The sequence below is a fragment of the Neovison vison genome, chromosome 8, assembly GCF_020171115.1.
Source record: "Neovison vison isolate M4711 chromosome 8, ASM_NN_V1, whole genome shotgun sequence".
In the NCBI taxonomy this organism is placed as follows: Eukaryota; Metazoa; Chordata; class Mammalia; order Carnivora; family Mustelidae; genus Neogale; species Neogale vison.
Window position 1 is genome coordinate 34,919,986 of NC_058098.1, and position 27,683 is coordinate 34,947,668.

The 27,683-nt window shown below is 40.5% G+C and overlaps 1 protein-coding gene across 4 annotated transcripts in view; it reads left to right on the plus strand.

Annotated features, from left to right (window-relative positions):
* The window catches only part of PLCB4 (phospholipase C beta 4), a 253,875-nt gene that overhangs the window by 177,239 nt on the left and 48,953 nt on the right, over positions 1-27,683 (plus strand). For 2 of the 4 annotated variants that reach the window (XM_044263437.1, XM_044263439.1), the window contains exons 16-25: positions 930-1,020; positions 3,451-3,546; positions 8,447-8,547; positions 11,683-11,718; positions 14,018-14,159; positions 15,805-15,889; positions 16,217-16,341; positions 18,219-18,270; positions 25,819-25,921; positions 27,265-27,429. In XM_044263437.1, coding sequence (XP_044119372.1) covers positions 930-1,020; positions 3,451-3,546; positions 8,447-8,547; positions 11,683-11,718; positions 14,018-14,159; positions 15,805-15,889; positions 16,217-16,341; positions 18,219-18,270; positions 25,819-25,921; positions 27,265-27,429 — 996 coding nt within the window. The remainder of the gene's footprint in view (positions 1-929; positions 1,021-3,450; positions 3,547-8,446; positions 8,548-11,682; positions 11,719-14,017; positions 14,160-15,804; positions 15,890-16,216; positions 16,342-18,218; positions 18,271-25,818; positions 25,922-27,264; positions 27,430-27,683) is intronic. The other 2 variants (XM_044263438.1, XM_044263440.1) reach the window with 1 other exon arrangement.

The window sequence follows — 27,683 nt, forward strand, 5'->3', positions numbered from 1 at the left end:
GAACTACAGAAGAAGATGAACCTGGGTATCTCTAGTATTCAATATGAATACTATATTGAATTGAATACTAGAGATAACCAGGTTCAAGAGAGATCGCTGGGGAATGGACCGGTTACAGCAGGCTTTGGAAGGAAGCAGAATTTTGGCAACAAGCCTTGTTTGGGGCAACACAGACATAGGAGTGCATAGTGTTTTGCATGTAATAAGTAGTATAAAGATTACTTTTGAAAAAAGGAGTGGATTCATGGAAAAGACGGGTGGATGGAGGGGTGGGTGGGTGCATACGTGGATGCATGAGAGAATGGGGAGGGGGTGACTAGATATGGTACAGTTGGATGGGTCGGAGGTGATAGAAGAAAGGACACTGCCTTTGCAGCCATAAATCCAGGCAAATGAAATCACAGTAGAGGTCAGGTTTTGGTAACTGACCACTCCCTTCTTGATTCTCTTACTGAACCTACAAAACCATAATCCCAGGTATTGGGGTTACATCAGCCTACTGAGTAAACAGGCTTCCTAATACACCCTAACATTTAAGGGGATCAAGGGAGCCCTCGACTTCTGCCCAGGAAAGCCGCTGTGACCCCAGCCATCTCAATGACCCCTTGTACTTTACCCGATACATAAAAGGAGCAAGATCGGAAGTTGAGCATGAGCTCCTTGCCCAGCAGCACTCCAGGTCAGACCTAGCTCCTGCTGGGGAAGGTGGAGTGGCTCTGCACAGCTCTGGGAGACTGTGGAGGTCAAGTCTGCAGTCTAAGGCAGTTTCCTGCAGTAGGCTGATAGATGTTGGGGAATGAAAACATAGAACTGTGCTGACTGCCATCTAGTGGATATTGGGCTGTAAAACAGGCCTCCGTGCTCACAATGGGCTTGGAATGAGACGGAAGCAGCACATCATTAATTCAGCCTTTTCTGTTTTTCTCTAGCTTGAACCAGGCAGACCCTTACCATCCCCCAATGACCTCAAAAGAAAAATACTCATCAAAAATAAGCGGCTGAAACCTGAGGTTGAAAAAAGTAAGTCAAAGACACACCAATGATAAAGCGTGCACACATTGTGTGTTTGGACAGGTCAGCTGTCTAAAATGAAATCTATTTAAAACCACTGATTTGGGGGAGGAAGGGAGCATAACAGTGTTGCATATACTTTTCAGAGCCAAGTGGCCACACTGACATTTAAGTGTCGGGTTCCTGCGGTGGGAAAAGCATATTCATATATTCATAAGATGCAGGATTTGGAATGATCCTGAGGCAAAATGATAAGAAAGTGAAAGAGGCATTTTAGAATTTACCAAGATAGAAGGAACTCCTTTTTTTTTTTTTTCCCAGTTAATATGCTTTATAGTCCTCTTAAAAGCTTTCCCTTTACAGTTTGCCTCTGTGAGATACACATATCTAGGGGTCCTGTGTGAATGTGAGAATGCATGAATGTGTGTATGTGTGGCGAGAGAGAAATGATTTTATATAGATATTTCCCCTGTATTTTCCCTAGAGATTTTCTTTGAAAATATTTTCTTTGGGCTACTCTCTTAATTCAGTGAATTAGTAACATGAAATATGGGGATGATTGCATTGTGTTTTTACCCTAGGTATTCTAAGTTTTATTTTTTTAATTTTAATTCAATTAATTAACATATAGTATATTATTAGTTTCAGAAGTGGAGTTCAGGTACACATCAGTCTTATATAACACCCAAGTGCTTATTACATCACATAACCTCCTTAAAGTCCATCACCCAGTTACTCCACACCCCCACACTCTTACCCTCCAGCAACCCTCAATTTATTTCCTATGATTAAGTGTCTACTATGGTTTGTCTCCCTCTCTGGCTTCGTCTTGTTTTATTTTTCCCTCCCTTCCCCTATGCTCCTCTGTTTTGTTTCTTAAATTGCACATATCAGTGAGATCATATGATAATTGCCTTTTTCTGTCTGATTTCACATAGCGTAATATACTCTATTTCCATGCACATCATGCAAATGGCAAGATTTCTTTTTTGATGGCTGAATAGTATTCCATTGTGTGTGTGTATATACATATATATGTGTGTATATACACTGTATCTATATCTAAGTTTTAAATTATAGTAATTATTATTACAAAAGTAATACCATGGGAAAATGAAAACAACAAAGAAAAATATAAGAACATAATAAAATAACACTGAGTTATGTATTTTACACATAGATACATGTACTACAGCTACATGTTTAGAGATACATTTCTTATAAAACTGGGATCAGTCTAAATATGCTGATTTGGAGGGGGGAACCTGGGTGACTCAATGGGTTAAATCCTCTGCCTTTGGCTCAGGTCATGATCTCAGAGTCCTGGGATCGAACCCTACATCGGGCTCTCTGCTGAGCGGGGAGCCTGCTTACACCCCTCTTTTACCTGCTGCTCTGCCTACTTGTGAGCTCTGTCTCTGTCAAATAAATACATAAATCTTTCAAAAATATGCTGTTTTTTTTTTATCTCTAATATCTCTAATAAAACCAATTGAGTATACTTACATTCCTACTAATGTTACTACATACTAACTTGACTTCTGATGTGTGAAACACTCCACAGAATTTGTTGTGTGGGATATGCTACCGTTTAACCAGTCCCAAATCGATGGCTTTTCATTACTATAAAAACAACAATGATAAACCTAAGTCAGTGTTTGTTTTGTCTGATTTGCACAGCTTCTACTTGAAATCAGTTGGTGCAATTCACGTTGGTTGGCCAAAACATGTACGCATTTTTGTGTTGTGATGCATCTTGTTAAACTTTCTTTCAGAAAAAGTGTACCAATTTACAGTCTCCCCACAATACACGAGAATGCCTATTTCCCAGTGATACTCTTAGAGCTGGCTCTTGGCCAGCTTGTACGTATGTGTGTCCAATGGGTCGAAGGAGAACGAGACTCTAGTTTTTTGATAGTAATGTTCTTAGTAACTCGTTTCTTGATAATATCATTATTTATAACGTGCTTCTTCATGTTTTTCCGTTTTCAAAATTCTTTGTCTTACTGACGTATAAGGGCTTTTTATATGTGAGAATAATAATCTCGGGTCTGTCGGTCACAGATATTTTTTCCCTGAAGTTGTATTACTCTCTGGTGTGCCTGTCTCTTTTCCATCACTTAACATCATTATTCTCGAAACTGTGGGCCTTTGGCACCAACCCTTAAATCCTTCTCAGTGATTGAGGCTTTCTCTCAATTTAGGACCAGAACTTTGGGCATTTCACCAATGTCCCATAGTCCTTCATCAAATGTTGATGAAGGTTGCACATCCCAAGAGAAGTCTGACCAGCAGATCTGGGTGAGACAGTGGTCTTAGGAATGTAACCACGAGGGACTTAGACTATACATTCCTTCCTTGGTATTGATCTTAGGACTCAGGCTTTGCAAGTCATCTGGCATCTGTCACCATCTCCTTCCTATTTGTTTTGAATAACAGAACAGCTCGAGGCTTTGAAAAGCATGATGGAAGCCGGAGAATCTGCTGCCCCGGTTAGCATCCTAGAGGATGATAATGAAGAGGAAATAGAAAGTGGTGAGTCAGTTTTCTTCTAATTTATGTGTCACAAAAATATTTTTTTAAGTTTATTTATTTATTTTTAAGTACTCTCTACAGCCAACGTGGGCCTTGAACTCACAACCCCGAAATCAAGGGTCACATGCTCTCCAACTAAGCTAGCCAGGTGCCCACAAAAATAATTTTTAAAATAAGAAAAACATGAGTTTGTCTCCATGGGTCCTTTTACATAATGTGATGGCTTAAGTCTAATTAGTCAAGTGTGTACTCATGCACCAAACTATCATATTTTGGTATTTTTTGATATTTTTCCAAATGTTCCTTCCAGTTTACAGGGGCACTAGATTTTTGTGGCTTAGTCATCTCCCTTCCTGTTGTGCAATCAGCTGCTCATCCGAAATTCACAGCCAGAGAATCCTTGCTGTAGAAGACAAGGGGTTGGAATAAAAAGAACATTTTGTATTCCTTTCTATAAACAAAATCATAAACTTCAGCGTTGTTATGATGATAATAGTAAGTCAAGTAACCACGAAAGGAACACAAATAGAGACCCTCAGGGAAATGAGGGGTTTGTGTGCACACATGAAATGAACTGGAAATTCAAAGCCAGTATTAAGATTTCCAGTTAATATTCTTTCAAATAACCAGCTCACCAGAATTACCAAGACAGGTAGGTGATTTTAGCAAAGGTAGCCTTGCTTAAAAAATCAGAATATTTGCTATTAGCCTCTACATTACTTGGACCATATAGCCACAGCCATAATGATTGGCTTTAAATGGACCTTTGAAAGGTCTGGAATGTTTCAGAAAATTCTTTCTCCATTATGTGGTATGAAAATTGATTAGCAAAATTGTGTGTCTACTGGTTGGACTTCTGTCTTATATTTATGTCATGATTGGGGCTACATAATGTAGAAACACTTGGAGAAACTCTCTCCACTTATTAGATGAAAATCTGAAATATACGAGTAGATTTTAGGAAAGTTTGCTACTATAGGTGAAAACCTGAAAGTCGTGAGAATTAACTAATCTCGGTAATAAAGAGAGCTTTATAAAGTTGGCTCACCATGAAACAGACTTCACTGGGATAGTGTGTGTTGTGTGTCCAAACCAGGGGTTCAACCCCACTCCCAGAGAACACAAATACTGACTGACTTTCATATGTTGTATATGGCAATGAGTGTCCAAGAAGGCAAAGATACCTGGAATTATTTAATTGGTGACTGTTATAATTTTCTATTACTAGGTAACAAACCACCCCAAAATCTAGAGGCTTTAAATAACACATTATTACTTTCTCCCATAGTTCTGTGGGGACATCTGGGCTCACACTGATGATTTTCCCTTAAGCTTCTCATGCATTTGCAGGCAGATGACATCCAGAGCTGGAGGCATCTGACGGTTCAGTCGGGCCAGATGTCCCAAATGGCCCACTCCTGTGGCTGGCATTTGTTGTGGGGAGCTCAGCAGGGTCGAGGGCCAGAACTCCTCCCTTTGTCCTTTCCATGTGGCTTGGGCTTCTCACAGCATGATGGCCAAGGTTCTAGATGGCACACCGTGAAAGCCAGTCTTCCAAGAGGCAGAATGCAGAAGCTGCTAAACTACTTTAAGAACGATGCCCAGAACTGGCCCATCATCATTGCCTGTATATTTCATTCATCAAAGCAAAATTAAGGCCCGCCCAGCTTCGAGGGGAGTGGGTGAGGGGCAAGATCACATTCTAGAAGTACACATAGGAGAGCAGGTATTCTTGGAGCTGTGTTTGGAAAATGCTGTCAACTACGCTGCCCTATTATTTCACGTTTTGGTTGTTTGGGTTTTTTTTTGCAAATAATAAACCTGAACATGATTTCAGAATAAAATCCTGAAAAGAATATTATTTGAAAAGGTTAATAAAATACTTCTAAAATTTGAAAAGATGAATATTATGTAAAATCAGTTCCTTAACTTAGGTTAAGTTTTACAGACAGTAGTCGAAAACATTTTAGACATTTCTGAATCCTACAATCCAGTAAAACAAACTGCAGAATACCGGACTAAATTAACAAGGAAAATAATAGTAATATGAACCGCAACCGCTGTTGATGTACTAACTGTGAAGGAAGCCGTTTACATCACCATGTAATCTTTCTATGGCCCAATGAAACAGGTATCGTTACATTCATTTTTCAAGTAAAGGAAGTGGAAGTCTGAGAGGTAAACATGGTCTGCACATGCCCCCACAGCTGGTGAACAATGGCACTAAGAGTCAGTCCCAGAATTGTCTGACTCCAGGTTCAAGAGCTTTCGTGCCTTACAATACTGCCCGTCTAATACACAGGAATACGAAGACAACACAAATATGCAAAACTGTTGTTAAAAATGTTTTAAAAAAAAATGTAACTAATGAAAGTCAACGATGTAAAATTTCCTGAACACACACTAATCAAAGATGAGGGTCAGTGTGATTCCATTTATCATCCTTAAGGGTATTTCCCACCTTTTATGCGGATGCTCATTATTCCTACAAAATACCTGACTCTGGTGGCTCCATGTTGTTCAGTGTGGACAGAAATAATCATGCGGGATAGCATACATGAAGAAAATTAGCTGAGAGGACAAAATCATCCACTTGAATTTCTGTTGAAAGGTATACAGGTTTCTGCTATACCAGTTACCTATTCTTAGGTTCCTTTGATGATGCCTGGCTTAATTTTAGTATAATTACCCCAGTGTCACCGTATGATCCTACTATACATGAATGGTAAGAGTCTCTAATTTAAATACTTCAGCACAGTAGGTAAGAGGAAACCAAGCATGACTTGAAAGATTAGCCCTGCCTGGAGGCTGTAGAAAACAGAAAAGGGCCTTAGTCAATGAAAGCATGTGCCCATTCCTTAGGCAGGATTTAGATCCCGGAGGACACGTGGCTTCCAGGACTGTGTGACAAGCAGTGGGGCATGCCAAAACTATATGTGGCTGTGGGTGAGTCTCTGCACCCTTGCACAATCAAGGAATGGCAGCATCCATTCATACAACTCTTCTTTTTAAAAGAGTATTTATTTATTTGAGAGGGAGCACACACTTGAGAGAGCGTGGGGGGGGAACAGAGGGAGAGGGACAAGCAGACTCCATGTTGAGTGTGGACCCCGATGCAGGGCTCGATCTCAGGACCCCAAGATCAGGATCTGAACCCAACCCAGAGTCAGACACTTAACCGACTGAGCCACCCAGACACTCCCTTTTTTAAAGTCAAGTCTGTGCTACTTGTATGGGGCACGTTCCTTGACGTCAAGTCGTTTATATCTAGCTGGCCAGGTTAGACTAAAAGATACATGAACTGGAAATTTACTAGTAATGGTGGGAAGTTTCAAAATCTCGGTTACAGTCTGTAGTTCATGCAAACTCAGTGTCATGTTAAGAGCATTGTGCTAAGAATCCAGGGAAATCTAGGTCCATATCTTCCTCTGTGATCTTGGATTTGTAAATCATATCTTTGGATCGATTTCCTGATCTATAAAGTGGACACACTGGGCTAGATTTTTTTAAAGACCTATTCCAGCTCCTTAATTCCTTTTTTTCCTGCCAAAGGCCTATATGAGCTAGTTTTTTTTTCTCTTTGTAATCCCCTACTTCCACTCATCCACCCATCAGAATACCAGTTTCAAAACAGGAGGGTGTCTGTCTCTCTTGCCTCACTTTTTTTTCCATGTCTGGAATAACACTTCGCAAAAAGCAATCCCTCAAGAAATTCCAGATCTAAGACACCATCAGTTGAAAGACAACATTATTTTATAATGACTAGGAAAGAAAACTGCTTCCAAGTAATTGTAAAACAGCATCAATTAGAAGAACACGTTACAACATCAGAAATATTACTATGTGAAAATAATGCATCTTAGAAGTGATGAAATCTTATTCTTGAGTTGTTTACACATTTTAAACGTGCTTAACACACACACACACTCACACTCACAACACCACTTCTTACGTGTCTGCTTCCCCCTGTCAGGAGTCCATACTCAGAAATTATTTCACTGTTTTTTCCAGTAGGGGTCCCTCAAGCCCTGTGTTGTGACAGTGTGGATTTATGTTGGCCTTGACCGGAGGCCTGTGGGTTTCTCCTGATCCTGACAAGTTTTTAGGCAAATTCCTAACCTGGGAGATTTTTGCAGAATTGGGAATCCAGATCTCACACCAACATGTGTCATTTTCTAGTGGATTTCTTTTTTCCGCTGACAGCCTTGGGAGGATACCAGCCTCAGGAAGATACCACGGTTCTTGTCACTTTCTGGACTATCACTCCTTTCACAGCCTGGGCCATGCTCCTGGGCCATCAGCTTTATCTAGCACCCATTTCCAGCCTCTCAGTTAGCATGAGCCCTAGGAATGATTCTGAGTCTCTGAAACCTAAGCCAGGGTTCAAAGGTGGTGTACAGGTGCAGTCTAGTCTTTCCAAGCTCTTTCTCTTTTATGTCTCACCACTCCCGGCCACAAGTCACTATACCCATAACGTTCACATACACATTAATCTCTTTTTAAATTGATCAAGTGTATTTTCCTCTTCTCATACCTCCTTATGTTTTCCCTAAGTCCCAGGGAAGATCATAACACCCTTTGAAAGTCACAACTGTTTCTGTGTGCTTGAGGCTTTAATTTTTACAGTGAGTGTACTGGGATGGAAATCAGTACTCAGTTAAGAAAAATGCATTAAGCAACACGCGTGTCCAACATCATGCTAGACGGGCCAGAAATAACAGCTAACAAGATGTGCTCCTTGAACTTGAGAGCTAGTTAGAATTTTACTTGAAAAAAAATTGCCTCTTTAAATGTTCCCATCTTCATTTAGCTTCCTTCTTCCCCTCCACTCAAGATTCTGAAGATCTGACTGATGAGCAGTAATTGGGCTTCACGGATTTTCCTTTTGTCTTGCACACAGCTGACCAAGAGGAGGAAGCTCACCCCGAATACAAATTTGGAAACGAACTTTCTGCTGATGACTTGGGCCACAAGGAGGCTGTTGCAAATAGTGTCAAGAAGGTCAGACTCTCGGTATTCCTTTTTTTTTTTTTTTTTCAAGACTGTCAAGAAGAGGTAGTAGCTTATAGTTATGAAATTTTAAAAATGTGACAACCACATGAAAATAAAGTAGCCTATAATTCCCCTTCTATGTTGGGTGGCCAGAATCAATATCTTAATGCAAGCTATGGGCAGTAAGTTAGAAAGGATATTTGAATGGCTCATTAGCCATCCTCACTGATGGCCACCACCTATTTCTCCAGTATCCTTTAAGTAATATCATTTATTGCATTATTTTAGGTGAATAGGGAAACTATAACAGCAGCCTGTTGGAAGTCATTGAGAAAATGACCTACCTGATTATCCCAAGCAAGTCCTTGTTAGAAAAGCAGTCCTGCCAATTACATATCTCCTCTCCCTCCTAATGTAGAATAAACATGAACGTATTTCCATCCAGCCAAGAAAAATGGCTGTTATGTACCTGCTATGTGCCAGGCATAGCCTAGGCTGTAACAACCCTAAAAAGTCAAAACAGGCTTCATTTCTGCTCTTCTGAAGCTTAGATGATGGAAGTTTATTGGAAACTTATGGAAATTTACTGGACGAGAATAGGAAACAACGACAAACCATCAATTATATAATTACAATTTGTGATAAGTGCTATTATGAAAGTAAAAATGAGGGCTAAAAGGGAGAATCACGAGGTTGAAGGAATAAGGAAACCAGAACCCAAAGGTAAAGAGGAACCAGCCAAGCACGGAAGGAGAGGAAAGGCCCCAGTTATGGGATAACAGCAGCAGAGACACTGAATGGAGCGGGCTGAGTGAGGGGCAGAGAAAACAAGAAGAGATCGTACAGGCAGGTAAGAGCTAGGTGATGTGTGGGATTCGGAAGCTACTATGAAAGACTCAGATGTTAATGTAAGTGGAATCTGAAGCCCCTGAAAATGTTCAAAGAGAGGAGCAGGGCACCCTGATAGGGGTTATTGAAAAACCACTACGGTTGCCATATGGAGACTGGTTAGAAGGGAATAAGAGAGAATGCAGGAAAAGCAGTTAGGCCAGGCTGTTGCACTCAGCCAGACCCTGAGGCTTAAACCGGACAGTAGAAACAGGACTGAGTGGGTTCAAGGTCAACTGAGGAAACAAAAATGATCCAACTTGCTGATGGACTGAATTTGGGCAAGTGAGCGGAAGAGGGAAAGCGAGATGACTCTCTGCGTCTGAGTCTGAGGAGCTGGGTGGACAGTGGGGAAGACTGGAAGAGGAAGAACTCGGTGTCTCAAGCGGGACAGGATCTTTGAGGGCTGTGAGATACTCCGGAGCACTGCCACTAAGGCACGCATAGCCTTGACCCCTGATGCTGCTTTCATTTCCTACCTGTGTAGCCTCAGGTAAGTTAACTGAAGCTCCCAGTGCCTGGGTTTTCTCCACTGCAAGGTGAAAATAGCGCCTACCTCACTGGTCCATTTTGAAGAGTCAATGGGTCTAGAATATGTAAAGAGCTTTTGGTGGTGCCTAGCACATGGTCATTCCCATTAAGGCCTTCATTACTGCTGCTCTGTTATCATTTTCATCTTCACCATTGTGAGCATCGTCATCACCTGTATCTAGAACTGGAAGAACTAGAAGAGAGGTGGGGCTAGAGTTATAAACTGGAAGTTCAGGAGATGGGATTTAAAGCCATGGAAATAAATGAGATGACCAATGGGAAAAGGCAGCGATATGTCCAAGATATGGCCCGAGAGGTAGGATGGAAATCAATGAGATCAAGGAAGCCAAGAGAACAGGTAGAAGACAAGAAGAGAGGTGTTCTCCCCCACAGCTTAATTAAAATATAATTGACACATAGCATTGTGTAAGTTGAAGGTGCATAAGCAATGATTTGATACCTGTATATATTCTGAAATGATTATTTCAGTAAGGTAAGTGAACATCTCCATCGCCTCATAATTACCTGTGAGTGTGTGTGTGTGTGTTTATGTGGTGAGAACATTTAAGATCTGCTCTCTGAGTAACTTTCAAGTATGGAGTAAAATGTTAACTATGAACATTCTGTTCGTTAGATCCCCAGAACGTTCTACTCTTATCACTAGACGTGTGTCCCCTTGGACCAACACTTCCCCATTTCTCCCACCTCTTGGCCCCTGGCAAAGTGGTTGGTGTTTGACTACTGTTGATTAACTCAGTAAGAAGACTCCAGAGTTCTGGTGCTGGTAACATGGAGGTCACTGGTGACCTTGAAAAGAGAAGTTGCAAGGGTATGGTGGGGACCACGGAAACAGACAGATGTGAATGAGTAGAGACTATACTTTTGAGAAGTTTTGCTATAAAGAGAAGCAAGGAATAGACTGGGGGGTAATGGCAATCATAGGAGTCAAGGGAGTGTTATTTTTAGAAGGAATGAATCTGGAGTATGTTTGCAAACTTTTGGAAGTGGGGCCGTAGAGAGGGAGAGATTAGGCTTGCGAGAGGGAGAGAAGGCATAACTGCCTGTGAGTTCCTGGAGAAGGGGAGAGTGGATGGTATTCATGGTGATGTGATGGGGCAAGGATTCTTAATCATTGAAGACAGTGGCTGAAGGTGTAGGTAGGTGCATCCATTTGGTAGTAGTTGAAATTGGGAGAGTGTTGGAAGAGCAAAGCCAAAGGAACACTTTGATTACACCCTCCCTCTTCTGATAGAGACTATTGCCTCTACTTTGAGACTCTTGGATGCCTACTAAGACTCAGTGCCTACCTTGATGCTCCCTTACCACATAAAGCCTTTATCACTACCCACACATGAGTGTTGAATCAAGTAACCATTCATGCCTGCCTGCCCTTTATGTATCAGGAGAGGTGGCCACATCAAATGATTTCCTAAACGCCATGACGAAATAATTAATCTACTGTAAGGAAACATCTAAATAGGAAAGACTATCAAGAAAGGAGGGGAGACAGTATTAAGATTTATTTTTCTGGTACGTAAGTCAGGCTGTTGTATCTTTCCTCCTTATTTCGCTGATGGCTTTATGTCATCAATAATTTTCCACCTTCACAAATAAAAAGAATAACAAGCTTACCCATATTTATTTAAACATTTACATCTATGTGGCTGGTAAATTTGGAATTTTGCCCTTTAGAGAAGTAAACAAATTAGTCTTTCTCTAATTTAGGCTTCAGATGACCTTGAACATGAAATCAACAAAAAGGTAAGAAAATAATTTCCTTGTGTAGTTTGCTTTCATAACAGAGTACCGAATGTGCCCCCATAATATTGAATAGTTTGTACTAAATGTTGTTAACCCTGTCTCCCTCCCACCTCAACCCATGGTATGTCAGGCTTACTGTTCACCATATTCACATGCTTAATGCATCTCATTGCAAGAGTCTTCAAAAGAAAGAATTATTCACAGTGGTGAAATAAGCAAATCCTGATAAAAATCACAAAATGAAGGCAGGTGAATAAGATGGTTTTCCTAAAAATAAGTGTTTAGTACAGTCAGACACTTAGTTGGCATTAGAGATTTCATTTCTATAATAAGAGTCCATAATCGTCAACACATCGAATTTGAAAATAAAAATGACCTAATAGGTCATCAGATGTTCCAGCATACTAGGAAGGTGATCTTGTTTCCGACTACACTGGCATTTTAAAAGATCATTAATTAATTTAATTTAATTTAATTTTATACTGCCTGCATTCTAGGACTTCCACTTGGTGTTCTTAGATATGGACTTTATTATAAATCGAGTTCCATTTTTTATTTCTTTTGTCCTCTTTGACGTTCTTCATGGTAGCACAGTGGTTTCTCTGAATCCATGCGAATGGTTTGTTACGGTTGGGAGATTGGTGGCAGGTGTAGACAGAAGTTTGCCTTGTAATTTGATCCCCATTCTTTGGAGTTGGAGAACATCATGCCTGGCTGTCTGTGGGGCCCTATCTTATTTGGAGTAAGACCCTATCTTCTTACTGTGTATAGAGTAAGTTTGGATAAGACCGATCTCAGTCCCCTCCCATCATGTTCATGAACTTTTCTTCTAGAATTTCAGAGGATACTGAGGTCAACAAAGCAAAGGTTAGTGTTTGGTCACTGCCGTGTATTAGCTGAATAGCTGCGACCGAATCGCTTTCATCCCCAAGGCCTTGGTCTTCTCACATGGTCAGTGGGTGGGACTCTTATCCTTACTCCACATGATTACTAACAGTAATGAAGTTGTCCATGCAGGAATTCAGCCCACTGCCCAACACAGGGTCCTGGTGTTACTTACCATCATTAGATACCCAAGAAAGGAGTATCAAGCGCAGCCTCTGCCCTTGTTGGGTGGATGGGACATATAAAGAAATGACTAAAAATGAAAACAAGTTACATTATTTGATTATTTATCTCAGGCTTTTATTGGTGAAATCAGTTTAAGGATTTAGAATGCTCAGATTCTGAACATCTTAAATCATCAGATAAGATAATCTGACCACTTTTCTCACTAGTCCATTCCTGTGACTAGTCCATAGGAATGGACTAAGTAAGTAGTTCATCCGCCTGTATCAGTCGATGCAGGAAATTGTGGCACAAAATGGAAAAACAACTTCCGTGTGTGTAAGAATCCCCTGGAGGGCATATTAAAACATGAATTCTTGGACCTCATCCTCTGAGTTTTCTGATAAAGTGAGTCTTCCTCAGGTTTTCAGAGCTAGCTCTCAACAAAATGTGGACCATTTTTGAAGGAATTGTTTTTGTTGTTTATTTCTTTCCAATTTACCAAAATAATTTACCTCTATGTAAAATAATGCAATTTTGACATGTTCTCTGTAGTGGTTTATCAGACTATTTTCAGAATAAGCTTTTTTTAAAAAGTACCATAAACTACTTATATATGTGGCTTAAATTCTAAACCGGTATTAAGCAAAGTATGGTTCCCAGACCAACCACGTCATTACCACTTAGGAACTAGATGAAAAGGAAATACTTGGGCCTTCCCCCCAAGACTCACTTCATCAGAAACTCTGAGGATGAGGTCCAGGATATGTTTTAACAAGCCCTCCAGGGGAGTCTGATACACACTGAAGTTGTTTTTCCATTTTGTGCCACAATTTTTGAGATTATAAATGGTAATACTTGCTACATATTTCCTTAGATTGCTATGAACCTCAATATACTTTCCTTTAAAGTCCTCTGGCAATCTTAGAAAAATGTAAGAGAGAAGCCTTATATTTTATTATTATTAGGGGCTATGATGACATGAACCTTTTTTTTTTTTTTTAAAGTATGTTCCAGGCCCAACGTGTGGCTCAAACTTAGGACCCTGAGACCCAAAGTCTCTTGCTCTCCTGACTGAAACAGGCAGGCACCATAGACAGGTGCTTTAAAATTATCCTGTAGCAAAATGGAGGAAGAAAAGGTCTTTCTCTTTCAGTTTGTGCGTGCAGGTCGTCTTTCGTGAGGACATCTGTAGCAGGTTCCTGTCTCACCTGAGTCCTCAACACGTGTATTCCTTTCATTGTGCTCGTAGGGCCTGGTGACCGTGGAAGACGAACAGGCATGGATGGCGTCTTATAAATATGTAGGTGCTACCACTAACATCCATCCGTATTTGTCTACAATGATCAACTATGCACAACCCGTAAAGTTTCAAGGTTTCCATGTGGCTGAAGGTAACACCAAAGGTTAAATTCTAGTGCCTTTTTTGGTCTGCTTCTCTTCTGTCATGCCGCTGAGCTGTGCTCTGACTCGTCGCCATTTTTCTTTCCTGGGCACAGCCCCTTTCCTCCTCAGTGTGTTTTGTGTCACAGACTGTGCCTGTAGCCTCCTGTCCTGGGTATGCCTTGAGATTCCTTTGTCACTCCCCACATTGTCCACAGGGTGGCTCTGAGGTACTGCAGATTTCTTAGTGTTGGCTCTTGCATTCCATGGATCTTCCCTGTGTGTAAGAAGGCAACTGATTTTTTTTTAATTATTTTTTATTTTTTATTAACATATAATGTATGTTATACGTACATATAATGTAACATATAATGTATGGGGCTAATAAGCCCCAGGGGTACAGGTCTGTGAATTGCCAGGTTTACACACTTCACAGCACTCACCATAGCACATACCCACCCCAATGTCCATAACCCAACCACCTTCTCCCTACCACGCTCCCCCCAGCAACCCTCAGTTTGTTTTGTGAGAGACTAAGAGTCTCTTATGGTTTGTCCTCCTCCCGATCCCATCTTGTTTCATTTATTCTCTTCCTACCCCCCAAGCCCCCCACGTTGCCTCTCAACTTCCTCATATCAGAGAGATCATATGATAATTGTCTTTTTCTGATTGACTTATTTCGCTCAGTATAATATCCTCTAGTTCCATCCACGTTGGAAAGCAACTGATTTCTGTGCATTGATTTTGTATCCTGCCATATTACTGAGTTCCTGAGTTCTAGTAGTTTGGGGGTGGAGTCTTTTGGGTTTTCCATATAAAGTATCATGTCATCTTCAAAGAGAGAGAGTTTGACTTCTTCTTTGCCAATTTGAATACCTTTTATTTCTTTGTGTTGTCTGATTGCCGTTGCTAGCACTTCTAGTACTATGTTGAACAACAGAGGTGAGAGTGGACATCCTTGTCGTGTTCCTAATCTCAAAGGGAAGACTGTCAGTTTTTCCCCACTGAGGATGATATTCACTGTGGGTTTTTCATAGATTTTATGAAATTGAGGAATGTTCCCTCTATCCCTATACTGTAAATCGTTTTAATCAGGAACAGATGCTGTATCTTGTCAAATGCTTTTTCTGCATCAATTGAGAAGACCGTGTGGTTCTTCTCTCTTCTCTTACTGATTTGTTCTGTCACATTGATTGATCTGCGAATGTTGCACCACCCTTACATCCCATGGATAAATCCCACCTGGTCATGCTGGATAATCTTTTTAACCTACCATTGGATCCTGTTAGCTTGGATCTTCACGAAGACCCCTTTTGATCAAAAGCAGACCTCCAGAAATATCCACGGGATTTTTAAATTTTCATAATCATTTTTTTGGGCTGGAGAAGCCACCCTAGTCATCAAATAGACATATCTTGGGGGTGGCTGTGAGGGCCATATACACATAATTTGTTTCATGACTCCAGATTTAATCCATCACTATTTAAGTCAGCTGTCTCTAGCCCCAGGACATTAATGAACGTAGGCAGTACTGATAATATAATGGAACACCTGCCTCCAAAGCCTCGTGATTTGAGATGTAATTACATTTATTGCTTGTCTTTCCACAAGGTTGGATGGAAGCGTTGCTGAGTGCATCTTTATTTTTCTTTACAGAGCGCAATATTCATTATAACATGTCTTCTTTTAATGAGTCCGTCGGCCTGGGCTACTTGAAGACGCACGCCATTGAATTTGTGAAGTATCCTTACGTAGTGAATGGAGTAAATGGCCAGTGCCCTTTAAGTTTGGCGGGAGTCTCTGAAACGGATAAATGGCGAATAGATAATTGTGGTTGTCGAGCTAATAAAATAGTATGTGTGAAAGACCACAGCAACTGTGAAAACCTGCCCAAATGTGAATTGTTTACACAGTGAACTCTGGTTTTTCTCCTCAGCCTCACTCATACATGTGAAACTTCCTCTCTGTTAGCTTCGTGCTTGTCATTGTCGGTCTAGCCTTTGTTGTGTATTTATTACTTCTGGAATGCTCTTTTTTCTCCCCTCATTCTCCTTAATAAGTTACACAGTTATAACAAACGGCAAATGAGCCGCATTTACCCCAAGGGAGGCCGGGTCGATTCCAGTAATTACATGCCTCAGATTTTCTGGAATGCTGGCTGCCAGATGGTTTCGCTGAACTATCAAACCCCAGGTAGGAACCAATGTCCAGTGACCTCAAATTCCAGGAGAACACTTTGACAGGATGGTGCCAACCATTGCCATCCGTTGGCCGTGGGCATTTTTTTTTTAAAGGAAGGAGACATATGGCAAAACAATGTGATGTTGGATTTATGTAATGGTAAGATACAAAACACCAAAAATAGAGCCCTGTAAAGGGTGGAAGACAAAATATTTTGATTTAAATTGAATTTCCTTTCATAAATACCACAACTAATCTGCCAAACATTGTCCCCTTTTCCAAAATATTTTTAATTTTTCTTCTTTTCGGATCAAACTTGTCTTCTTTTCCAGAGACAGAATTAAATGAGAAAAATCTGAGTATCTCTGTCAGGACCATGACTCATTTCTCCTTTAGAAAGTACCCTTCTCCCTGTTAACATTCAGCAGGTATCAATAACATAGCATCTCATCATAAAAGTACAGAATATTCAAGAGTAAACTCCACTAAAACAGTGTGTAAGGATTTATATATTCTTAGAGGTACTAATCCGCAACTTGGTCCTCCAAAGTGTGTTCAAAGGCAGGCTTCCAATATATGATCTTTCCCCCTCCCTGGAAGGAGAGGAGTGAATTTTTAAAATGCATGAACAATTTTTTTCAAGTTTTTAAAGTCTGCTTAAGAGCCAAGTATGACAATTTTAAGATCAGAGATAGAAAAATTCTGCGCTCTACTTGTTTACCTAAAAGAGGTAAGAAATATGCCACAAAACCATTCATATGCTATGTTTAATCCCATAGCCTGGTCCTTAAAGTTGGCAAAACAAAAACATTTTCTTGTTCAGTCCTTTGCTGTATAAGGGGGTGCCTCCCATGTTTCCTGGTTTGGGGGGCATTTTCCTTTTCTAGTCCATCCACCATACTTTGAGAGTTTCTATCCACCTTGTTTTCTATTATCTGGCCTGACCAAAAGTTCTCTTGACTTCCATCCCTTTGCCATAAATGTGAGCTCGATAGTACTTCCCTCCTATTGGTGACGACTTCTCAGAGACCGGAAGCTGGGGTCAAATGTCTGCACAACATCCCCATCAGTCCTTGCTATACTGAACTACGACCAGATATCAGTACAAGCCCATAATATTTCTAGCAGAAACCAAATAAAATAGAATGTTGCTTTTACTTTTTTAAAAAAAAAAAGCGTGGGGGGGGGAGGTCAAATTGTATTTTCAGTTGTCAGTCCGTTATATGGATTAAATTATCCTAAACCAGTTTATTCATTAGGTCAGCATGTGTTTTATTCTATAACATTAGGATCAACTACAACATGCTGAAGAAGGGGAAAAAAAAATCTACTAGCTTGTTTGTTTTGTTTTGTTTTGCTAATGAAAAAAGAGAAGATTGTGTCCACTTGTGAGAGAAAAATCCCAAGCCATGACATGGACACCACTAGAAGAATTCTCCCTAGTTTTAAAAGTAGAAGCAAGCCACTAACTTTTCCATGAAACTACCTGCATTATTTTTTATTGTTTTTAATTGAGTTTGTACTCCTATGACCTTCCTGGAATACCCGCAGCCGATCCTTTCTCTGTGACCATAAGGCCAGTTCTCCCCAGTTGGACAACTATACTCTCAACACTGATTGGACAATCATTTGACTCATATGTTGAATCCAATTTTTAATGCAATTCTAGCATGATCTTTATGAAAACACATTTTATGTTTGACTTAAGCACAGATGATTTCAACAGGGAAGAGGATCGTGTGTGCTCAACAGACCCAGACGTAACTTGAAATGTTAAAAAAGACCTTTCAGCCTAGGATCCGTATCTGACTTCCATTGTTTAAAATCACCCATTGTGGTCTTCTTTATGCACGGAGATGAGATGCTGAATTATTTTTGTCTCTTGACAGATTTAGCGATGCAATTGAATCAGGGAAAATTTGAGTATAATGGATCATGCGGGTGAGTAATATGATTTAAACTGTTGTCACTGTGTTCCTGAACCCATACTACAGCTGTAATGAAACTGTGTCATTTTTAATTAGGGGCTGCTCAATTTAAGCTGAGTTTGAGGGATGGGATAGAAAAAATTGAAATCCCTAGATAGATTGTAAGTATACGTTTTCCATCTACCCAGTTTATTAAGCAGAATTGTCCCCCTAAAAATTGAACCATAAGTTAAGCAGTTTATCATACACACTCGAGTTTAATTCCCTTGCTTTAAATTCAAGAGTGGAGGTTTTTATAGCTACGACAAATAATGATCCCTGCTCATTTGGACATTAACTGGAAATATGGATAATAAGTATATGTATTTTCCCTAAGACACACAGAGGAATGGAGTTGATTTAGTGTGGAAGGAAGTTATGAATGTCAATTTGAATGTAATACCCCTAGAAAGAAAGCTTTGTCCTGTCTTGATTCTTTTGCATGTCTTGTAAAGAGCGGTTATCAAAAAATAATGCTATGAATATTGTTCTAGTTTACTTAACTGACATTCTTTAACATCTATGAACCAAGGAGTGAAATAAGAAATGTTGATTTCCTAATTTTGTAACGTGGAACACAACACAGAAAGGTTAAGTGAAAATGTGAAGTTAAATACTGTGGAGAAAAAAAAAACAGTGTGGCCTTTTTTTTTTTTTTTATCCCCTCCATGCATCTGTCCCCGAGCCTCTAAATTAATCCCGTGGAGTGCTATCCCATCCATAATACTACTGTCAGGAAATTCTTGGCCTCCCTGGTTGAATACCTCAATTTTATCACTAAGAACAGCCAGCCAAGATAACATTCTTCAGCAGTCACGGGTTCAGAGTGCACACTTGCCCCTCTTCCCCCTGCCGGATGGTTCTCTACCCATGTACCTCTACCCATGAGTGACCCCCCCACACATGCATCACTGGCACATATGTTATGTTTTCCTCTGCTGTGTGCTTTGAGAGAAATCAAAGTCTTACACCGTAAACTAATATGTTATATGTCAATTACAGAAAGAAGTAAAAAACTATGTAATTCAAAAGAAAACTGCCAAATACACATTTTTAGAATTATTTTTTCAAATATTTTATTTATTGGGGTACCTGGGTGGCTCAGTCATTAAGTGTCTGCCTTCTGCTGAGGTCATGATCCCAGAGTCCTGGGATGGAGCCCCGCATCGGGCTCCCTGCTCAGCGGGAAGCCTGCTTCTCCCTCTCCCACTTCCCCTCCTTATATTCCCTCTCTCACTGTCTCTCTCTCTGTCAAATAAATAAATCTTTTAAGAAAAAAGATTTTATTTATTTATTTGAGCAAGAGGGAGAGAGAGAGGAGAGCATGAGTGAGGGGGAGGGGCCGAGAGAGAAGCCAGCTCCCCACTAAGCACGGAGCCTGATGCAGGACTCGATCCTGGTACTCCGGGATCATGACCTGAGCCCAACGCAGATGCTCAGTGGATTGAGCCACCCAGGTGCCCCTGCATTTTAGAATTCTTTACAGCTCTGTTGTATTTAATGCACAGCGTTCATCACCAGGAGATGGTGCATGTAAATTGATGGAGGCAATTCATCAGTTCACACTGAAGCCCAGCCCTCATGGTTCATACCAAACACCCCAACCCCTTGCGGGGCTCCCTCCTCAGAGCCTTCCTTGTGGCCAAGTGACACTAAAGTTTGCCCTCTTGGCCGCAGCTGTCCGACAGCCAGTACTTCCACGGAGAGGGGGTCTGTTGCCAGATCAAGAGGTCACACCAGGAGCTGTATGCGTGCCCTCTGTTCCTTTCCCTTCCTGTTTCGCCTGGGTTCACACGGTCAGTGTCTCCCTTTAGGCACCACTGCTTATTCTAAAATGCATTCCCAGACAAGCACGGTGCTGCTGGAGCCGAATTCCGTGCTGAAGTGTTGGAGTGATGTGACCAAAAACCGACATCCCACCAGAGGGGCTAGAAAAACAGGATTGTTCAGTGGGGCATCCCGCCTTGAAGAGCCATTGACAGTCATGTTCCGTCATGTGTCACCATCCCCCGTCCTTCCCTTTCCCCTCCCGGAGGCAGAGTGTGTTACTGACAGGGAAGAGGGAAGAAGTCTTCCTCAGCTGTGTGTTTCTCGACCCCATCACTCTCGGCGATGGAGCGGTCATAGCTGGTAGATACGGGGCTGGCCACGCAGGGTATTTCCATGGAGCAAGGGCATCCAGGACGCTCTGGCTTTCCCTATGTTGCCTTTGTCATTCACCCACCCACCTGCAGGGACTTGTTAAACACTCCTTGTTGGCGTGTCTGAGGGCTGGGTGTCCGTACAGAGGCCTTCTGAACCGTTTAGGCTTAGGGTGGCAAACGGTAGTGGTTGTGTAGAGAACAGCAGTGTTGCATAGCACATGGACACCCTCTGAATCCACCAACGCTAACAAAACACTGGGAACCTGCCCGGGACTCCCTGTCTGCTCTCCAGCCTGATCTTTTGGAAGGCTGTGCCCCTGAGCTCAATAAGTATGATTTTCAGTAGGAAAGTGAGTGGTAGTTCATGACAGACTCCTTTCTAAAGGTATAAAAATGGAAGGCATTTGTATCATTCCCAAGGAAACAAGACAGAGCAAGTTAATTTCTCAAGTCCGCATACATTCAAAGGAAATTGGCATGGCTGAGACCAACATTGTAGGATGTTTAAGGATCCAAAGATGCATACTTTTTGTAGAACTGTCTCAGGGTGAAATGTGTCTTGAAATCCATGATGGTGTTATAGTTACAATCAGCCATTTTGCTTTCCTGCTGGTAGAGAAGATGGTGGAGTATTGAACAATTGGCGCCATCTTGGGTGTGATGAAATAGATTGTCCTTCCTTATGGGCCCATCCTCTGATTCTTATGGCTTCTGTCCACCCACCTGGCTGAAGGCCCTTCTTTTCTTCCTCTCTTGCCTTCCAGAACCCTACAAAGGCTCCCTTCACTTGTCATTCGCTTTGGCCTCTGCTCAAGTCCACCACACAGACCTGGGTGCTTGGAATGAATTTTATTTTCTGTACCAGAAAACACCAGGCAGGACCAGCTATGGTTGGTTTGCGGGGCCCAGTGCAAAATGAAAATAAAGACCCCTTGTTCACAAATTCTTAAACATTTCGAGACAGTAGCTACAGAGCATTAAACCAGACACAAAACTCTTCTAAGTTCAGAGCACTGTGTAACGACACAGGTCCCACTGATGCCCGGTGCTCCCTGGACCTGCACGGGCACCAGTGAGTGGTGGCCTCTGCTACATCCACAGGTCCCCACAGGCCCCAAGTAGACACCCCTTCAAGATAAGCTGGCTCAGTGTCACCCCCAAGCGAGGACTTACCTCCTGGCCCTGTCAAACTTCTCCATGCTTTCTTTTATTTATTATTATTATTTAAGTATATAAGATCAATACATTAAACTGAAGGCTGCCTGCCTTGGAGAATTGGACTCCGGTTTCTTGCCCTTTTCCCCTGGCACTTCTTATTTTGTATTGGTTCACGCTCTCACAGAGGAGTTTTCTTCTAAGCAGATGGGAAAGGAAGGAACATGGAAAAATGTTTTGGGCACCCAGAAATCATCAGCATCACAATTTTGTATTTTTGGTAAGAAAGGTCCCTTCAGAAATGGCTGTAGGGAATAGAGAGTATGGAATCTCCAGAGAGCCTCTGCCCCTGCTGTTCTCAGGAGGCAAATCCCTCATTCCATGCAACTAGAATCCATGTTCCCCTTCTTGTGAAAGCCAGAACCATCCTCTCTTACATCCCCTTGAAGCTAACGGCTGATATTTTGTCAACACTGGTGGGCTTCGCTTGAAGTAATGTGTGTTAATATTGTAGTTTCTCATCTACTTTCCATTCTAAGACTTCAATTTTTGCCATATCATCATATTTTCCAGTGTCTAACACTAGCCACAAAAAAAGGGGGGGTCCCAAATCTAAAACTGTAAATATAGGAAACCTTCTGTTTTGTGCAGTTAGATTTTAAATTAATATTTAGGGTTACATTCTCTTGGAGACAGGTGAAAGTTCAAAATCATCTTTAATATTTGAATGATTCTGAAAATTCTGTATGTCTTTGATTTAAAAATCAGTGCTGTCCTTGGAGGTTCTTTACTGATGATTACATCTAAGTTGAATGTGTGGTTATTTTAACACTTTTTTTGCTCAAACTTAGAAGATAACAACAAATGACAACTTTGTCAAAACCACAAAAATGGAACTTGGAGTTTGTCTTTAAGGAGAAAAGTCACGCCCCAGAATCCTTTCTGGTGGGATTTTAAAAGATAATAAATTTGACAGCATCTAGAGTTAAAATCAGTAAAAAGTTACACTTTTAAAGAATAGGAAAGACTTGATCCCTCTAATTTTGATCCTTTACACTTAAAAGTAAACCCATAGTTTGGAGGAAAGTACTTTTATTGTCCTTTATCTGCTATTCAGGTTAGGATGGACTTTTCCTACCCGTGGTTATAGTCCTTTGTAAAAACAAAAATTTTTTTCTTAGATGAAATCTGATACAAGTTCAGGACAGTTATGGAATCTGGCCGAGGTCTGATTATGTGACTGTAACTAAAGGAGATAAGGGACAGACATTGTGGAGTTGGGTCAGTTTCCAATCATTTTCCTTGCTTCACAAAGAAAACTCATACCCTTTAGCCATCACCTCCCTGTAACCCCTACTCCCTATTCGCAGCCATAAGCAGCCACCATCTACTCTCTGTCTCTCTGGATTTGTACAGACAGCACATTTTATAGGAATTAATTCATGCAGTGTGTGGTCTTTGTGACTGGCTTCTTTCACTTAGCATTATGCTTTCAAGGTTTATGCTGTAGCACATATCAGTACTCATTTCTTTCTACCAAGTCATTTCCCATAGTGTGGGTGTGCCCCATACTATATATTCACTTAAATATTGAAAGACATCCGGATTGTTTCCATCTTTTGGTTATTAGGAATTATGCTGCTCTGACATTCATTCACAGACAAGTTTTTGTGTAGATGTATTTTCATTTTTCTTGGGTATTTACTAAGAGTGGAATTGCTGGGTCATATGACACCTCTGTTTAACTGTTTGGGGAACGGCCAGACTGTCTTGGTGTCATTTCACATTCCCACCAGCCATGTATGAGGGTTCCATTTGTTCCATGAACTTGATGATACTTAGTGTTATCTGACTTTTTTACTATAGCCATTCTAATATGTGTATAGCGACAGCTCACTGTGATTTTAATTTGCATTTCTCTCAAAACTAATGATACCAGGCATTTTTTCATGTCCTTATTATTGGCCATTTGTTTCTCTTATTTGGAGAAATATGTATTCAGATCACTTGCCCTCTTGTCAACTGGGTTGTTTTTGACATATCGTAGACACACGCCTCTTATCAGTATGTGATTTGCAAATATTTTCTCCCATCCCGTGGCTTGTTTTTTCATTATCTTGATATTGTCCGTTGAAGTGCAGAGGGGTTTTTATGATAAGGCTAATTTTATCTTTTTGTTTTCCTCTTGTTGCTTATGCTTTTGATGTTATGTCTAAGACCCATTGCCAAGTCATGAAGATTTATCCTTATTTTTCTTCTAAAAATACTATCATTTTGGCTCTTACATTTAAGTCTTTGGTCCATCTTGAGTTAATGTTTGTATATGATGTGAGGGATGGGACCAGTTTTCTTCTTTTGCATGTGGCCATTATAGTTGTCCTAGCAACATTTATTTAAAAGAATATTCTTTCCCTCTTTGAATAATCTTGGCATTCTTGTCAAAAACCAACTGAGCATAGATACATGAATTTATTTCTGGATTCCCAGTTCCATCTCATTGATGTATGTGTGCATCCTTATGCCAATACCACACTTCCTTGATTACTGTTGCTTTGTAGAAAGTTTTGAAATTGAGAAATATGAGAACTTCAATTTTGTTTTTCTTGTTCAAGGGTGTGTTGGCTATTCTTGGTCCTTGAGTTTTAGGATCAGCTTGTCACTTTCTCAAGAAGCCAGTTGGGATCTGGATAGGGATTGAATCTGTATATCAATCTGGTGAATAGTGCCAGCTTAACCATATCAAGTCTTCTGATCCATGAACACAAGATGTCTTTCCATTTACTTAGATCTTCTTTAACATCTTTCAACAGTGTCTTGTAGCTTTCAAACTACATGCATTTATTTCGTTAAATTTATTCCTAAGTATTTTATTCTTTTTGGTGCTGTGATAAATGGAATCTTCTTAATTTCAATTTTTGGATTGTTCATTGCTGGTATTTAGAAATACAATTGATTTCTGTATATTGGTTTTTAACCCTGCAGCCTTGTTGAATTCATTTATTAGTTCTGATGGGTTTTAAATATATATATATATATTCTTTAGAATTTAGAAGGATTTTATAAAGAAAGAGAGCATGAACTAGGGGAGGGGCAGAGGGAGAGGGTCTTCAAGCAGACTCCCCACTGAGCATGGAACCCAGTGTGGGTTCAATCTCATGACCCATGAGATCATGACCTGACCCAAAACGAATAGTCAAACACTTGACCAACTGAACCCAGGCACCCCTCTGATCATTTTTAAGTAGATTCCTTAGGTAAATTCCTTAAGTATATTCTATATACAAGATCATATCATCTGTCAGGAGGAGTTTTACTTCTTTCTTTCCATCTAGATATCTTTTATTCCATTTTCTTGGCTAATGGCACTAGCTAGAAATAGGGAAATAATTACATCTTTATGTTCACCTGCCTCTAACTTGAAATTACATGGTTCTTTTCACTGTGTACAAAGACAACAATCCGCAATACTATTAACAGTACCTGTGACTCTGACACCAATGTAAATCACAGATATTTTTGTATCATTACTACTGTTACAGATTTCACAAAATATTTTTATGCATATCAGTACTTTAAAATTATAGTTATCAACTTAGCATCATATCTCATAATTCAATGCAGTCATTAAAACACAAAGTAGAATATCATGTACTCTCATATTTTATATATTTTTAAAGATTTTATTTATTTGACAGAGAAGAGAGATCACAAGTAGGCAGAGAGACAGGAAGAGAGGGGAGGGGGAAGCAGGCTCTCTGCTGAGCGGAGAACCCGATGCAGGGCTCGACCCCAGGACCCTGAGATCATGACCTGAGTCAAAGACAGAGGCTTAACCCACTGAGCCACCCAGGTGCCCCTACTCTCATATTTTAGTAACTAGAGCTCATATAATTGGTTTTTCTGTGCTATTCCTTGTTTTTTATTTTGTGCGCATGAGAGTAAGTATCTAAGGAGGTCCATGGCATAAAAAAGTTCAAGAGAATGTAATAGCATCAGGAAGCTCGATGTCACTGAGCCTGGAATCTAAAAGCATTCCTCGTTTCCTGCCTCTCTTCAGGATTCTCCATAGGAAAGGAATAGTTTCTTCAATCTTTAGACTCCTTTACCTAAAACCCTAGCTCTTAAAGTAAAGACGGGAGAAAGGAAGGACTTAGTGTCCTGGAGCATGAGTGTGTTAGTCATTGTAAATGCATCTCATAAACTCTTTGCTTTTGTCCCACCAGGTACCTCCTCAAACCAGATTTCATGAGAAGGCCCGATCGAACATTCGATCCCTTCTCTGAAACTCCTGTCGATGGGGTTATTGCAGCCACTTGCTCAGTCCAGGTAGGCCCCCTGCTGTCTCAGAACTGTAAAAACATGTCTGCGGGTGGTCCTGGAAAAGCCTTAAGAAGCCACATTGAAATATTTAATGTCAAGTCACGAGGCCCATGTGTTGCTCTCAACTTTGTGATTGCCCCTTTTCTTCCTAAGAGATGCCTTTTGTTCCCTAGTGGAACTATTAGCTACATTCAGCAGAAGACACCAGATCGAAAAAGTACCTACTGGAGGATATGGAGCAGTAGGAACTCTTAATCATTGCTGGTGAGAATGCAAAATGGGGCAGCCACTTTGGAAGCATGCTCTTATCCTATGATCCAGGAATCCTACTCCTTGGTATTTACCCAAATGGAAAGAAAACTTACACCCACACAAAAACCTGCACAGAGGTGTTTGTAGCAGCTTTATTCGAAATTGCCAAAAATTGGACAACTAAGATATCCTTCCTTAGGTGTTGGATACATAAACTGTGGCGCACCCACACCATTCAGAGCTGGCAAGAGAGGAGCTAGCAAGTCATGGAAACGCATACAGGAAACTTCTGTGCTTATTCCTAAGGGAATGAAGCAAATGAAAAGACTTTGTACTGTATGGTTGCAACTACATGACATTCTGGAAAAGTGAAAACTGACAGTTTCATACATGTGCACATACGTCAAAATGGACCTTCTGTACACTTTAAAATGTACGGTTTATTGTATGTCAGATTTTACCTCCAAAAACTTTGGACATTATGATCTATTCAATAATACAGAAAGAAACCCTGCTACATGGCTATATAGTACTTTGGAAAGTAAATGAAAAATAGTCTGTCTGTGGCTTTATAATAGGTGGAATTTAATGCTGGACTTTGCAAATATATACCTCCGACCATTGTTGATATCAGTAAAGGATAACAGGCAACAGGCATTTTAGCATTGCTTTTTTCTTTATTGCCTCTCTTTCTAAGACTTATAAAAGAATTTAATAAAGTGTAATAGGGCAGAATTTCAGAGCTCTGATAGGATCCTAGGTCATATTTGAACCTATCACTTTGTGGACATTTAGGTGGAATTAAGCTGCTTGTGGACATTATTTCTTTGTATTATAGGGTTCATCATTTATGTCTTCTCTTTATAGACAGTTCTCAACATCAGAACCTCTGTCTTGAGCAGGGATTTTTTGTTTGTTTATTGTTTTGCATAAAGTAGTTGCTCAATAATGTTTTAGTAAGGAATGAATACATTACTTCCATAGGTAACTAAAATTTCTAAAGATGAACAGACGATTTCTTACTTCTGGATTATTCATTGCTCTTGATAATTACACAGACTTGACTTCTCTCTCACCCTGTTTCTGTGTTGTTGCAGGTCATATCAGGTCAGTTTTTATCAGATAAGAAAATTGGTACATACGTAGAAGTGGATATGTATGGGTTGCCCACCGACACCATCCGTAAGGAATTCCGAACCCGCATGGTGATGAACAACGGACTCAATCCAGTTTACAATGAAGAATCATTTGTGTTCCGGAAGGTAGGGCACTTTCAACGTGTCAGAATCGCTGTGCTAACTCAGGGGCCACATTTTAGTGCATAGGTTACATAGACACGACGTGACATGGGGCCGTTATACAACCCCAAATGTTGTCTTCTTCTCTTCTTCCAGTGGGTAAGTTCTGTCGATGCTGTATGATTGTTACTTTTGTGTGTTCTTGCCCTTGTGGCTCTCCTTTTCTCCTCCAAGGAGCCCACCTTCTGTGTGGCAATGCTCAAGTTCCAGATGGGTGG